The sequence below is a fragment of the Leptinotarsa decemlineata genome, unplaced genomic scaffold, assembly GCF_025532065.1.
Source record: "Leptinotarsa decemlineata unplaced genomic scaffold, Ldec_3_MD MMD2_tig00000035_RagTag_RagTag, whole genome shotgun sequence".
Lineage (NCBI taxonomy): Eukaryota > Metazoa > Arthropoda > Insecta > Coleoptera > Chrysomelidae > Leptinotarsa > Leptinotarsa decemlineata.
Window position 1 is genome coordinate 9592633 of NW_027412540.1, and position 15901 is coordinate 9608533.

The 15901-nt window shown below is 33.7% G+C and overlaps 1 protein-coding gene across 12 annotated transcripts in view; it reads left to right on the plus strand.

Annotated features, from left to right (window-relative positions):
* Window positions 1-15901, plus strand: part of nrm (neuromusculin) — a 1033009-nt gene that overhangs the window by 904480 nt on the left and 112628 nt on the right. For all 12 annotated transcript variants that reach the window (XM_074171837.1, XM_074171836.1, XM_074171839.1 and 9 more), the window contains one exon: window positions 7019-7180. In XM_074171837.1, the coding sequence (XP_074027938.1) occupies window positions 7019-7180 (162 nt within the window). The remainder of the gene's footprint in view (window positions 1-7018; window positions 7181-15901) is intronic.

Sequence of the window (15901 nt, forward strand, 5' to 3'; positions counted from 1 at the left end):
TTTCGTTTTTGACTCGGTAATGACTTTTCAAAAGTTTATTACATTCCATTTCTAGCTATCTGGTATTGCATAGCCTAGAAATATTATCATTAATTTTTCAGTTCTCAGGAATTAAAATTAGTCTAATGATTGTATTAAGAAAATGGGTGTAGAATCCGACAAATTATTGAAAGAAAACAACAACTTTCCCGGTATGATGGACATCAAATTATAACTGACAGTCGGATTTCTTCACAAAGCAAATCTTGATAGACCATTTTTGTTTTTCCAGCAGCAGAACCTCGGTGGAATTATTAGGCGGTGTAGCCAAGAAGTGTCTTCAGAGCTCGAAGAAAAGAGGATTGGAATTTTCTATCTTTTTACCACTTTCATTTGTAACTAACGTTACTGCAATTTCGTCCTATAAGGACATTTTCAAACTTATACAATAAACTAAGAATAATTGATTACATTAGCCCTCATTATAACACTACTGTAGGTAATAACAGGGGAACTTAACTGAAATGAGTACCTGAATTTTGTTTACCTGTGACAATATGCTAATTTGAAAACAGGTGTGTGAACTAAATCGATTTGATTATTTAACAGATTGCACCCGCAATGTTTATGCTTGTGAATTTCCAAGGATTTCAAATAATTGAGTTTGTAACCTACCTTTGCATAATGCAAAATTTCCGTATCGTTTAGATTCGGGAACTTGTGGTTCCTTGCCAAGAATAGTTTTGAAAATGTCGAATCATTTTTACCTAGTCTGAAGGACCTTTCATGTTCAGCATAACTTTTTTAGAGATTTCGACAACATTGTCCCACATAAAACTATTACACTCCGGACATTTAAGCTTATAAACTCCAGATTTTTCCAACTTGTCCACTTTATCTTTGGCATTGAAAAGTAAATTAGATAACCTGGCATGTGGTCTAAATGCCACTTCCACATAATTTCTTCTGAAGAAACCCGCAATTATCTCTGTTCTTCTACCAAGCGGGTATCAAAACTCTGAAAGGAATCAAAATCAATCCGACAACTGCATTGAGGGAATCTACATTAGAATTCGACCAAGAATAACATTTCATTTTTAGTTCATGCAAGTCACTTCTAGTTAGGTTGGTAGGTTGTTGTCTTTTACACTTAATTATTCCTTTGAAACTACATCCTTAGCTTGTATCAGTGAGTTAGGACGTCACATTTGTACGTATAAGACAAAGTATCGATAATAATGATAATGTTTATTCACATAAATATCATATCACAGTAAAAATAAAAATCTAAAAGTGAAGGACATTATCGCGATTTAAAGAAATCTTGCTATCCTATATTCATGAAAAAATATTTTTATAAACTAAGAAACATATTATGTCAAGTTGAATTTGAATCATTATTTCAAATGGACTGGATACACGCTTCTTTTAAGTAAAAAAAAATATTCCACCAAGATTGTGCATACATTTCAATAGAAATAATCACATTAGCTCAAGAGAAGTGAGTATGCATTCTTTAGTGTGAGCAAAATTAATCTCGAAGCAAAACTGTTTTGGGTTTTGAAAGAATGATATGTTTACTTGGAACATTATTTAAATGTCTCCGTATGAGAAATTAATTGTCTGCCTCTCTCATTTGGATGTATTTAGTTACTTGAATCCAAAGTATCTCATCTGTAATATGAACAGCTATAAGTGTTAAGGAAACAAACTTAATAATACATTACATATTATGATTGGCTCATTTGAAGCAATTGCAAATCATAAATATTATTCTGGAAAATCATGTAATAAAAAACAAAACGTAATAGAGAACTAGATTTTCTTTGCTTAAATATAATATTCCAACCGCACACTTTTGAGAGATCATACAGTTATACAAATAACATAAATAAATATTCAATAAGAAAACATATATAAAAAAGGGACATATTCTTGACAAATTGCAAATCAACAAATAAAATGAAATCGAAGCCTATAAACAAAATTACAACTCAGATAAGAAAATGAATTAATTTATTAGTAATTTTACAAAAATGAAGTTTTTAAAACTTCCATTCTGGTAAATAACATTAAAGAAATTACTATCGTCTATCAAGTTCTGCATTCTGCTTTTGTTTATTTACAATTGCTGGAACATCACTTGGATTCTGAAACGAAAGAAGAAGTCAGCACATCATTCTTAGTCACTATTTCAAATATATAGAAAAGTAAAAATATAAAAACAGCAGCCACTTAATAAAAAAAAAATGTTTTTTCAATGAAACACTGTTTAAATGGATTTATTCCGTTAACCAACCCAATTGTTGTTCGCATGCGAATGACAATCCTCAAAATTTTAAACGTGTGTGAGGATTATTTAACATACGATTCTCAGCAAGTTGAAAGATGCTTGAACATTATTTGATCAAAAATAAGTAATCAATTCAAAAGACGTACCTCAAATCCCTTTGAAGTGGACAGAAGTCTATATAGCAAAATTGCCTTTCAAAGTAATAATTTTGGATTCGTTATATAGGAATTCAAAGTGTCGTGTGTGTATTATTAGAGAATCAATGGAAAATATAAGATGTTTCATTAAAATAATGTAACTCATGATCATACAAACATACTTAACGGAATATGATTCGCTATTCAAATAACAGCATTTACTGTTTTCACGTTTTTGAAAATTTATATTTCATCTCTAGTAAGTTTGGTGATATTTGTACCTATTTCTTACATTCCTAAAGAAAATCTATCAAATAATTTCAAGCTGAGTAGGGTATATTCAATTTGTTCCCAATGAATAGCATAAAAACATTTCTGAAGTGATTTCAGAAGCAAAGACGTTTCGGAATTCTTCAAATATTTACATGTTGAAATCAGAAAGTGGCTGTCACATATAGAAGCTTTTTATACCTACTGGCAAATTTGAATCAACGTGGGGGATTTTTCAATTTAAATTAATATACACTTGCAGAGCTCGGCAAATGTAATAATGCATGTGTGAAAAATTACGGAACATTGGTATAATTTCCGCAAAATTAAGGCAAAATTGAGAGTTGCCGTCAAAGTTTACCACTTTCTCTTCCGTACTACATATACAACGCGGTACTTAGTGATATAGCGGACTTTTATCCAATTATAATACTTACCCATGAAAATATCTTTCAACTGTGCAGGACTCCAGTCTTGTAGATTCTGTTCCATTATGGTAGATACAAAATAATCGGAAAGAAATCGCACTGCCTACAGACACATTAAACACTTCCTCGTCAAAATCTCAACACACCAACATCACTTTCCAACACATACTGGTGCGTACGTGATGCTTACAACGGAATTCCCCGCTCCCCTCTCACTCAAGAGGGTTGTAGAAAGACCAGAGCACCACAGGTTTTTTCAAACTGGAATGAATGAAATACTTCTTTAAAAGAAACCCTGTTCATTCTATACAAATTTCAGTCGATCATAACATAGTTTTGTATGTATATTCACAAAACTCTTGTTATAAACGAATTGAGTCATTTGAAACGAATACATATTAAATTCAAACAAACACTATGTGTTCAGATCAAGTTGATATTGCTCTCCATTTGAAACAGTTCATTTTTTCCTTCAAATAGGTGGTGGATTTTGAGATGATATTATATTTTCTTGATTCAAAATAGTTCATCTTCGCAATGATATTATCAAACGAATGATGTCGTTGAAAGGACAATAAATTTGATTTCTTTGTTGAAAAAAGTGTGATTTTCTGGTGGAACATGGCAATATTTGCATAAAGTAATAGTTTTTCTAATAGAGATAAAAATTTCAAAGCAACCTATGATCTCCATTTAAAGAAATACTTTTTACTGTGTACACATAGGGAAGATGAGAATCTGAATCTGAAGATGAGAATCTGAACCTGTACATCACTTTGGCCAACCTCATTCGGGTGGTATGTGTATTTTGAACACTCAATCAGTCCTGAGAGTTTCATCCTTCTACCCCAATTATTATGGAAAATACACGGGTGTTTCTATGGGAAGTGAGACACACTGTATAATGAACTGTGCATATGTTTATATGTGTATACAGGGTGTTCCTTAAACACATATTTAAGGAGGTAATTCTTAGACCCATCTTAAGGAAAAAACGTCCTATGGACGTATGTCCTAAACGCCTTAACTTTTAAGATACAGGGTGGCAAAGTTTTCAAAAATAATCAGTTTTTTAATAATAACTGAGATAATTTTGTAGACATCTTCGGCATATTTGGTATATATGTTCCATGCCTCAAGGCGCATTTTCTGATGTACAATTTTCTTAATTTTCTCTGCCAGTGGCGTACGTACGAGTTTTGAAATGTATATTTTTGGCGAAAAAATACTACGCCACTGCTTTATCTTGAATTAAAAATCAAAATCAAATGTGCTCAAAATCCATACATTTTTGAGCACATTTGATTTGCTGGGTTTTCTTTATCCGACCGACCATTGGTTTTCGCTCAAAAAATTAAAAATCATTTTACTTAAGGATAAATTCCTTAAATATCTGATGCGGTATCGTGCATCGACTGAAAGCAAACTAAGAGATCAGATTTGTTGCAAAATAATTGAGGATCTAAAAGGTATTTGTTTGTTGTCAGATGCACTGTTCTCAATTGAAATTACGTCATAACGCAGCACCGCTTAATAATTTTTGAAAACATAAATTTAGTTATCCTGGAATAAATGAAGTGTAGCAGAATTTATTTACTGCACCTCTTGGAAATATGGAGTTTGTCGATATGTGATTTCTTTCAAAGATTAAAAGCAGAAAAAATAGCGTACCCACCATAGCAATAAAAAACGAATTCTCTGTATGTACAAACGTCAGTATCTAATATTGATGTTGGTCTAAAGTGAGGTGCTGGTGTTAAAAACTGTCACAGCGCATTTTGATTTTGAAGTGTTATTGAAGTCATTTTGGTAGTCCGCTGTTTTTCTGAATATCAGTAAATATGGTAAATTATACGAATGCGGAAATGGCGCAAATGCATTACGTATATGGCCTTGCCGATGGTAATGCAACAGAAGCCAGGCGCATTTATCAGGAAAGATATCCTAATCGTGTCTTACCAGATAGCCAAACCTTTTCAAATATTCATCGTCGTCTTGGGGAAACTGGTAGTTTCAAGAAAGGGACTCCGGAAGGTAGACCTCGTGTAGTAAGAACTCCTGAAATTGAGGAAGCGGTGCAGGCATTACTCTTCAGAGATTTTCCACAGCGTGTGAACTTCAGTCAGTGATATCTACAAAGTATTGCACTAAATCCGCAGTTTGAGACACAAATTTTGTTCACAGACGAAACAAATTTTTCTCGGAATGCCATTCAAAATTTCCATAACAATCATGTGTGGGCTGAAGAAAATCCCCTTGCAATAAGCGAAACCCATTTCCAACACCAATTTTCGGTTAATGTATGGGCAGGAATTATAGGTGATCATCTAATAGGCCCATTTTTTCTACCAGGACGCCTTGATGGTCGTTCTTATTTACACTTTCTCGAAGAAGACTTACCTGGGTTATTGGAAGATGTGCCACTTGCGTTAAGGAATCGAATATGGTACATGCACGATGGCGCCCCTGCTCATTTCAGTGTAATTGTCCGAAACCATTTAAATACAGTTTATCCTAATCGTTGGATAGGTCGCGGAGGACCTCAGCAATGGCCAGCAAGATCCCCCGATCTCAACAGTTTAGATTTTTTTTTATGGGGTCACCTTAAAACTTTTGTGTATAAAACTTCCGTTAATACTTTAGAAGATTTAAGAGAGCGAATAGTGGCCTCGTGTGAAACTATTCGAAATACGCCGGGAATATTTGAACGGGTGCGTAATTCCATGCGTAGAAGGGCGGAAGCATGCATACTAAGTGCAGGTGGCCACTTCCAACAATTTTTATAATCAGTTTTGGTATTATTACTAATTAACAAATTTGTGCTATTCGTTTAGACTTACTGTCACAAAATAAAATAAAACTCGTTTTTGTGAAACATTTATTTTTTTGCAGATTATGTTTTCAAATATTATTAGGGAATTGGTAATGCGTTATGAAGCAATTTTCAGATTCTCATTCATTTTAGAATTGATCTAATTTTTTTATTTGCTTTCTGTCGATTTTTATTTTTTTGAGTGAAAATCATGCGTCGGACAAAGAAATACCAGGAAATCAAATTTTCTCAAAAATGAATGAGGATTTCAAAAATGATTTTATGCGCCTTGAGGCATGGAACATATTTACCAAATATGCCAAAGATGTCTACAAAATTATCTCAGTTATTATTAAAAAACTGATTATTTTTGAAAATTTTGCCACCCTGTATCTCAAAAGTTAAGGCGTTTAGGACATACGCCCATGGGAAGTTTTTTTCTTAAAATGGGTCTGAGAATTACCTCCTTAAATATTAGCATGTGTTTAAGGAACACCCTGTATATTAGTGTATAATATATGTATGATATACATCAATGAAAACGTTTAGCATTCTTATTTGATTGTACTTTTTTCTGGGATGCATGGTTGAAAGCATTAAATTTCTGTAAAAGACAATTCATTGCTTATTAATTTATGGCACACTCTATTCAAATTGAACTATTGCCTTCCCCAGGATGAAAACTCAATATTGCATAACTTTTTTAAATTATTCATCAAAAAATATCATTATCTGTCTATTGGAACAGATAACTGGCAGTTAATGATGATCAACTGAGGCCATCATTCAATTGTGTGTTTTAGCAAGAAAATCCAAATGTTGCCGACTGTATGATGAAAGCCTTGATTTCCAGCCATGTTTCCTTCACAAGACTACTGAATTTTTTATGTGAACAATTCAATTTTACCGAAAGCGAACATCAACCCTCACCACATACCCGGAAATATTCTTCCGAAACCCTTCACTCCACTTCACTCATCACCAATTTCCATCTGAAGAATCCACTTGTCCGTATTGCTCCTCGAGAATTACTTCGCCAATTTCACCCTCACAATAAGAACTCTGAATAATATTACCGATGACTCTTTCTTTGTTTCAGCTAAGTATAGTGCGAATGAGATCGACAATGGAGTGGGAACCGGGATTTCGAGACTGCAATTGACCCTTACGAGAGGCGATTTGCTGGCCAGATTTGAATGTAGGGTGGAAAGCGATGCTTTAGACGAACCGATTATTTCCTGGGTCCGAATTGACGTCAACGGTAAGTCATAATAAAGATATAACTCCATTCTCCAATAAAAGACGATATTATATAGAACTAGTCAATCAGCTAGCATGAAAATATAACGACACATTCATTGTGTGACCTATTTATAATGAAAGTCCCTTCATAAAACATATAATTTTCATCCGACTTGAATTAGTATTTTTTCACGTAAACATTCGAGAAGTTTAGTAAAACACCAAACATCATGAGTAAGTCTTCATCACGAACGGGGTAACTGAAAATCCTAACTGGGTTATTTATTGTATGGTTGTATGAGAAGGTTGCTTCGCCCATATTGCAGTCATCTTGAAGAGTTGATTGGATCAACATCACCCTAGTCATTGGATTGGACGGGGTAGCCTCCTAGATCGCTTGACTTAACTCCACCTAGATTTTTTTCGTGACTTTATTAAACAAACTGTCTACAAACCATGACCAAAATGTCAGTGCACAATAATTCACGAATTGTGCTGCAGTTATAATTGATGAATGATTTTTTAATTTTCGCAAGCGATATATTTATGGAGACCATAAATTCTATTGAAACATCATAATTTACAATTATATTTTAACTTTTGATCAATAAAATTGAACAAATAATTTTAATATCATATCACTAATAATTTTTCACTTACACTTACATTTAAATCTCACTGTATGTACAAATATCATAATAATCACACTTCTCTGGTAACAAAATTTTCAACGTCAAATTTTGCATTTGACTTTTCATTTTTATGTTTGGATTTATATGCCTTTTTATATCTATAGTTATATAGCCAGTCAACTCAATTTGACCTTTCAATATATATATATATATATATATATATATATATATATATATATATATATATATAATCTAGAATGGTTAATATAGTCAAGCTGCTGGAAAATAATTCTATGAAAATCAAAGAATGAAAAGATAAGTACTCTTTGATCATTCCCATATTGATTTCAATTCAAGAGCCACCGGTATACAGTTGTTTCAGCCTATTGGGCATCGTCAGTACCGGGCAGGCGGTCCTCGATTGAACACCAAGAACACGTGTTTCTGGCTATTGGCCTAATCATATATATATATATATATATATATATATATATATATATATATATATATGAAACGAAACTTGGAAGATATCTTTGGCTTATCAGCAGAACGGAAGTGTACTTGTCTATTCCAATATTTCGATACAATTTATTATCATCTTTAAGGAAAAGATACAAAATGTGTATGATGATAGTACAATATAAAAATTATTGTGAAAGGGCCTAACTTACTGTTAGTGGGGATGGCCGGGTCGAAAAGAATGTTACATTTGAACAATTGAAACATGTCAATACAATAAAACAAATCACTACATTGAAAAAAGTTGGCTCCTCACTGATATAAAGAAGATTATTGAATAAATTTACTGAAACTCGTTATCTGTTTTAAAATTATGGATTACCGGTAAAAGCCACGTGATTTAAGAACAAAGAGAGAAAGACAACAAACAATTGACACTGACAGCTGTCATGTGATTCAGTTTGAGAAAGTGTGTTTGTTTATCTATGTTAAAACTATGGAACAATTACGAACTGTGTGTGATCAGAGACATCTGCTGTTATATAAGCAAATCAATGAGACAACCCATTATCAATTGAATCGAATTGAAATTAATTAATTGACAACACCCTCATTAGTTTTGAGTTAAAAGTTAATGGAGAAGTGTTATTAGTTGAGAGTAAAATCCTGCCATAGGAAGATTGAAACTCTGTTACGCATTATTAAGAATTTTTTTTAATTATACTTATGAAAATCCAGAATTATTTCTGGTTCAAAAATCATGTAAATCTTTATCAATATTTAGTAAAGAGGCATAGATTTCACTGAGGTGATCAACGTATCAATGTCTGATATATTAAGAAAATTATTTGATTGTGAAATATATGACATTTCCAAAAATATTTTTTTAGATGTATTTCTCTCAATTGATGACATTTCAGGTGAATTATAGTCCCCTTTATGACTGCCTTTGAAAACATGATTACTGAGAGCACATCTCTCAGAGTGTAATCTACTATCACTTTTCTCGATTATATATATATATATATATATATATATATATATATATATATATATATATATATATATATATATATATATATATATATATACGGTGTGTCTCACTTCTCATGGAAACACCCTCTCAGGACTGATGGAAATGCTCAAAATGCACCTACCACATGAATGGGGTTGGCCAAAGTGATATACATAGTCCGCCTCTCGCGATGGAACACCCCATTTTTACGGTAAAACATATTAGGGGGCAAAATAGGCTCAAAATTCCTTCAGAATCGTGATCAGGACTACCAACTCACTACGATTACATTTTTTTCCTGGAAAAATTTCAGTCCTGAAAAATCCGAATTTGTTTCACTTCTCATGGAAACACCCCCCGTATCTTCCGTAATAATTGAAGTAGATTTTTTTTGGTTTTGACATCAAAACATGAACGAAATTGTTTAAGAGAAATTCGACTTTTGTTTTCACATAAATAATTTATTTTTTATTTTGTTGTCAGGAAAGTTATTCCTTCTCAATAAGAGAGAAAATGGTAATTTTGTAAGAGAAACGGAAACATGTAATCAGTGAGGTTTTAGGATAATTAATGTTAGTTCATATTCCTATTTTTCCATTATTTAAAAAAAACAAGGATATTTTGTGGCGAAAAATGTTATGTAGTTCAAAATTCTTTCGAAGTACAATTTTAAAAATCACATTTTCAATTAAAAACCAAAACAAACCATATCAAATGATTTAACTGTTGACAATTTTATATTTTCGTGTCTTTTATGAAACTTCCCTTCAATCAAACACATTTTTCTATGCGCCTTCTATTGTTTCCTCCAACTCTTCTCAGTTCTCTAGGTGTGATTTCTCTACACGCTTGTATAATTCTTGCACGGAGATCTTCCTTATTTGTTGGCCTATCCTTATAAACTTCATTTTTCAAGTTTCCCCATAAATAAAAATCCACTGGAGTTAAATCTGGGGATCGTGGTGGCCATACTACGAGAGGGCTATTCGGTCCAATCCATTTCATAGGTAGATTCCTATTCAACCAAACCCTTGTTATGCCACTATTGTGAATTGGTGAACCATCAAACTGAAAAATCATGCTATATCTCACATCCAAAGGTAGTTCTTCCAACACATCGGAAAATGCATTTTCGAGAAAATCAACGAATAGTCGTACGTTTGAATTTTGATCGAGAAAAAATGGCCCGATAATATTTTCGTTCAGGATACCATACCACACATTAACTTTCTGAGATATTTGGCCTCTACAATTCACCACCCAATTTGGATTTTGTTCACCCCAAAACCTCATGTTCTGAGAAGATACAACACCATTCGTGATAAAGGTAGCCTCATCACTGTATAAGATAAACTTTAAAAAATTCCTGTTATTGAGATAATTTCCCTGCATACATTAACAATACTCCATACGGCAGACTTCATCTCCTTCTTGCAAAGTATGTAAAAATTTGGGTTTGAACGCATGCATTTCATGCCTCTTTAAACACCTTCATATTTTACTGCGGCTTATATTGAGTTGAAGCAATAAGTTTCTCAAACTAATTCTAGGATCAGCTTGATGAGCCGCCAATATCGTATCATCATCAATATGATGTTTTACAATTTTTCTGTCCTTTGTTACTTAGCCGGTGCTCACGAATAGATTATATATTTTATGTATAGTACTGCTACCTCTAGCGGGTGTCTTCTATTAAATTCAGCGGCCGCTTCACGATAAGACCTCACCCCTTTCACCAACAATTAAAACAATTTCAATTTTTGCTTGAAGTGACAGACGTGCCATGTTGAACTTTGTCAATCAAAATGAGCTGATATCAGTTGAAATGGGAACTTCGGAAATATTAAAATATGAACAGGAACTCACGAACAGAAAACAACTGAAACACAGGTAGCCGGTAGCCAACCGGCTACCGACAGGTAGTCGGTAGCCAAGCGGTTCGGCGTGGGTGCTTTGTTCACTCACTCGAATTGACTGCCGTGTTGGTCGGTGGTTCAAGCCCTAGTCTGAACGATCGATCGATCGGTAGCAAGTGATCGATCGATCACTTGCTACCGTCCAACCCGTGTTAGGAATAACACGTTAAAAGGTAAGACCTCGTTAATCCTTAGCTCGCACAAGTTTCGACTTCTGAGGGTTGTCGTTCGTAGGGGTGCGACAGCTGGTTAACGGAAAAACAGATTTTAAACAGATTTTAAACAGAATATCCAACACAAATACAGGAACAATAAACACAATGGGAACAAAAACACGGCAGAAACAACAGGAACAATGGTGATTCAAAGAACAACAATACTAGAAAAAACAAATGCAATGAAAACTGGTCTGAGGATTAATACAACAAGATCTTCAAACAATATTATCAGGTTTACAGTAAATATCAATGAGCAACTGTTTTCCATGGTGATTTCAGGGCACCGCATAATTCAATGAAAGTGATGTAATTCAATCCCTTCAAATGATTTCAGAAAACAATTCAGCAAGTAGGTAAAATAATCTAAATTCAACCTGTTCACCGAGTGCGATTTTTTCTTTAAAAATTAACAGTTGTTTCGGTGTTGCAATGAGTATGAAGATTAATTTTGTTTCGGATGGTAAAATGTTTCCTCAATATTTTGATAAAGGACCCCGCACATTTCTCATGAGAAATGGCTTGCCTTGAATTTTGCCGAAATTTTGATAATGTTGTAGTTCTTGATGTGCTGATTGAAAGTGTCCACAGCCAAAGCTCAGAATTGTACAGTTTTCGAGATGTGAACCTTTGAATATAGATTTTTTCCATTTTTTGCAGTTTTTGCTCATCAATCGAGAGCTCTCACTTCTGGTTGGTATAGAATTTGGATGTTCAGCAACCAGAATTAGTTTTACGAATAATCTTCAGTTATAATAGATGCCGCCATCGATAATTTTTCATACACTGCTTCACACTATCTCGATAATCTGAGAATATGGTGCTGTGGCATTTTCCTCAGATAGGCTCAAAATGGATGAGAGCATCTCATAGCATCTGTATCTTTCATACCTGAGAGTACTCTCCAGATAGAATGAAGGGGTTCAGGTATTGGAAGCGAACTATTTTGCGCCGTGATATGTTTTACCATAAAAATGGGGTGTTCCATCGCGAGTGGCGGACAGTGTATATCACTTTGGCCAACTCCATTCGGGTGGTAGGTGCATTTTGTCCTGAAAGTTTCATCGTTCTACCTCGAATATTACGGAAGATACGGGGGTGTTTCCATGAGAAGTGAGACACACTGTATATATATATATATATATATATATATATATATATATATATATATATATATATATATATAGTGCCGCCAAGTGGAATAATGGGTAACCCTTGGTTACCAGCAGGAGCCAGTCGCATATTTGTGGTTTCAGTTAATAGATCTTGTATTTACAAGATAACTATGAAAATCACCACGGAGGCAGCTATAGCTACCTGCGTGATATCCATGTCCAGGAAATAATACAAATATGAAAGTTATTGAGTGTCTTGATATAGATACAGAAATTATTAATCGGACTTAACACTCAAGAGTAGTGTTGAACCATAGACATGTGTTTCGGGCTTTTGGCCCATCATCAGTATGGTGCAGCCAAGTGTAAGGATGGGCAACATTTGGTTACCAAAAGAAAGAAATACAAATGCACGGAGCCACCAGCAGGAGCCAGCCGCACATTTGTGTATATGGTTTGTGCTAGTATGGTTTGTGGTGAGTGCTAAGTCCGATTATTAATTTCTGTATATGTCTGTCTGTTTTGAAATATGTTTTCCTTTAACTAGCTGTCGCACCCCTACGAACGACAACCCTCAAAAGTTGAAACTTGTGCGAGCTAAGAATTAATGAGGTCTTAATTTTTAATGTGTGATTCCTAACACGGGTTGGACGACAGCAAGTGAAAATCGATCGTTCAGACTAGGGCTTGAACTACCGACCAATACGGCAGTCAATTCGAGTGAGTGAACAAAGCACCTACGTCGAACCGCCTGGCTATCGATCTATATCAAGACACTCAATAACTTTCATATTCTATTATATCATGATATAAAAATCCCAGCTTGATTTCATCTCCTTTCCATAAAAAATGCTTGTAATACAACATCGGTTTGCACGACACCCTATCGCATATTTTTGTAAACGGTTTTTGTTATCACCAACCAGTATAAACGACCAATATCATAAAAGTTTGTGTGAAGGAAGCACCACCCGACGGACTAGAGAAAGTTTACGGCATCTATTCGATGATATAGCTTTTTGTAGCAGTAAAAATATTTTCTGCGCGATAATAAGGACGCTTAGTTGCATTATCGATTAGGTTTAGTATAATCCATTATTAGAATAATGTATTCCAGTTTCTAATATCCAACTCTACACTTATTTATCGATTTTGGGTGAATTAATGATAACATATAATCGCTTTCACATAATCGTTCGCTCAGAGATATCGTTTGTATAACGTTGAATAATGAATATCATTATGAATTTTGTGCAGCAAAACGTTCCAGTGATTTCTGAAACCTTGAGTATATAATAGACATATAACATTCGGAAAACCAAAAAAAATCGATTGAATTCGATTCAACTCATGAACTACAAATTTGAAATAATTCATAGTTCATGTTCAAACTCAACTCAGATGATGAACTTCGAATATGTTATGTCAACGACTAAGATTTCATTCTATGTTAGTTGGTGTCAATAAAATCAGAGCGGAAGAAGCTTTTATACTTCAACTATTGTTGTTTATTAGTGGATATCTGGCCTGACGCGTTTAAAATGACAATCTTTGCAAAATTATTGAAAATTGCCTAAGTTATTTCGTGAATGCATATAATTTCATTTCAGCTAGACAATTTGGATTCGAAGAAAAAACATCTACAGAAAACGCAATACTTGAATTAACGGAACTGATACACAAATCTTTAGAACGAGGTAAACTCTCTCTTTGTCTCGTCATAGATTTAACTGAGGCATTTGATACATTTGATCATCATCTGCTTTTACAAACACTAGAAACTAAAGGTGTTAGAGGGAATTGCTTCAAACTTTTCAAATGTTACCTCGAAAACCGAAAGCTAGCTGTAAGAGTGAACGATACCACTAGTGATCAAAGCAAATAATTTGTTATTCAAATTACACAGTGACATCATTGGATATGCTGATGACACGACAATATTTTCTGAAGCAGAAACCTGGAGTTTCTTCTGAAATAGAGGTTGAAAAAGACTTTAAACTAGTGAAAACATTGTTTTCCAACGTTTTCTCTTTCAGTTGCGATATATCGAATAGCTGTCCATAGGAAGTATCAACTTTATCATACAATTGATATATATATATATATATATATATATATATATATATATATATATATATATATATATATATATATATATATATATATATATACGAACAATTCCTTGGAGTTATTTGGGGTAGCAGCGAAGCGCAAGTGTACTCTTATAACATTATATTTCCAATATTTCTACAATGGTTATTATCATCATCAGGGAGCTAAGATGATAGATTTTGAATTAATACAGAACTTAAGTTAACAGACGGATACTTACAATGTTAGTGAGATTGGTCGCAATTGAGTTGAGTTAAAATTAAAATATGAACGTTGTGATCATGATAACAATAACCATTGTCGAAATATTGGAAATATAATGTTATAAGAGTACACTTGCGCTTCGCTGCTATCCCAAATAACTCCAAGGAATTATATATATATAAATATATATATATATATATATAAGATGAATAGATTAGGACTTTTTGATCATTCCCATACTGATTTCAATTCAAGAGCCACCGGTGTACAGCTGTTTCAGCTTATTGGGCATCGTCAGTACCGGGCAGGCGGTCCTCGATTGAAGACAAAATGAGAAAAACCAAGAATGTACTTGATAAAAATAGCTGCGTGAACGCAAGCGAAACATAAGTGGAACCACCTATTGGTGTGACACCCAAGTCAACTTGCCAAGTTTTTATGTAGCACAAGTAGCACTTGTGCTACTGAGTTGTTCTTCCACTCAACCTCAAAAAGATTCTACCTAAGCTAAGACAAATAAAAGTAATACATAAAAAATATTGGGATTGTTCAAATATCTATCAAGATGCTGGAGAAGACGTCCATTACTGAGACTTATTCTGGTCTCATAATGATGAAAAATGTATAGGGTTGGGCAGTTTATACTTAAAGTTGGCTTTCGAACAGAAGGAGTTTGAATCTTTTCCGTAAAACAGAAAGTTCAGAATTTCTTATTTCTTTTGGTAACAGGTAAATATATTCTTGAACAACTCCAATCAATACTGTATAGATTTCGACTACTCAAAACATCTTTACCAATGAAGGAGGTAGAAAAACTATATTCCGCCTTAGTGGAAAGTCACCTGAGATACGGTATTACAGCGTGGGGCTCAGTTTTGCTGGTACGTTTGAATTCAATAGAAATCATTCAGAGGAGATTTTAAAAACTAATCTATTCAAAAAATGTAAGCTTTCCAACAGATTGACTATACAAGTACTGATATGTTATGGATCTCCGCAGGTATACTATTTTTGTACAAATGTAAAATATCACTTCAGTAAAAATAAAGCCCTAGACTAAGATAACAAGTAT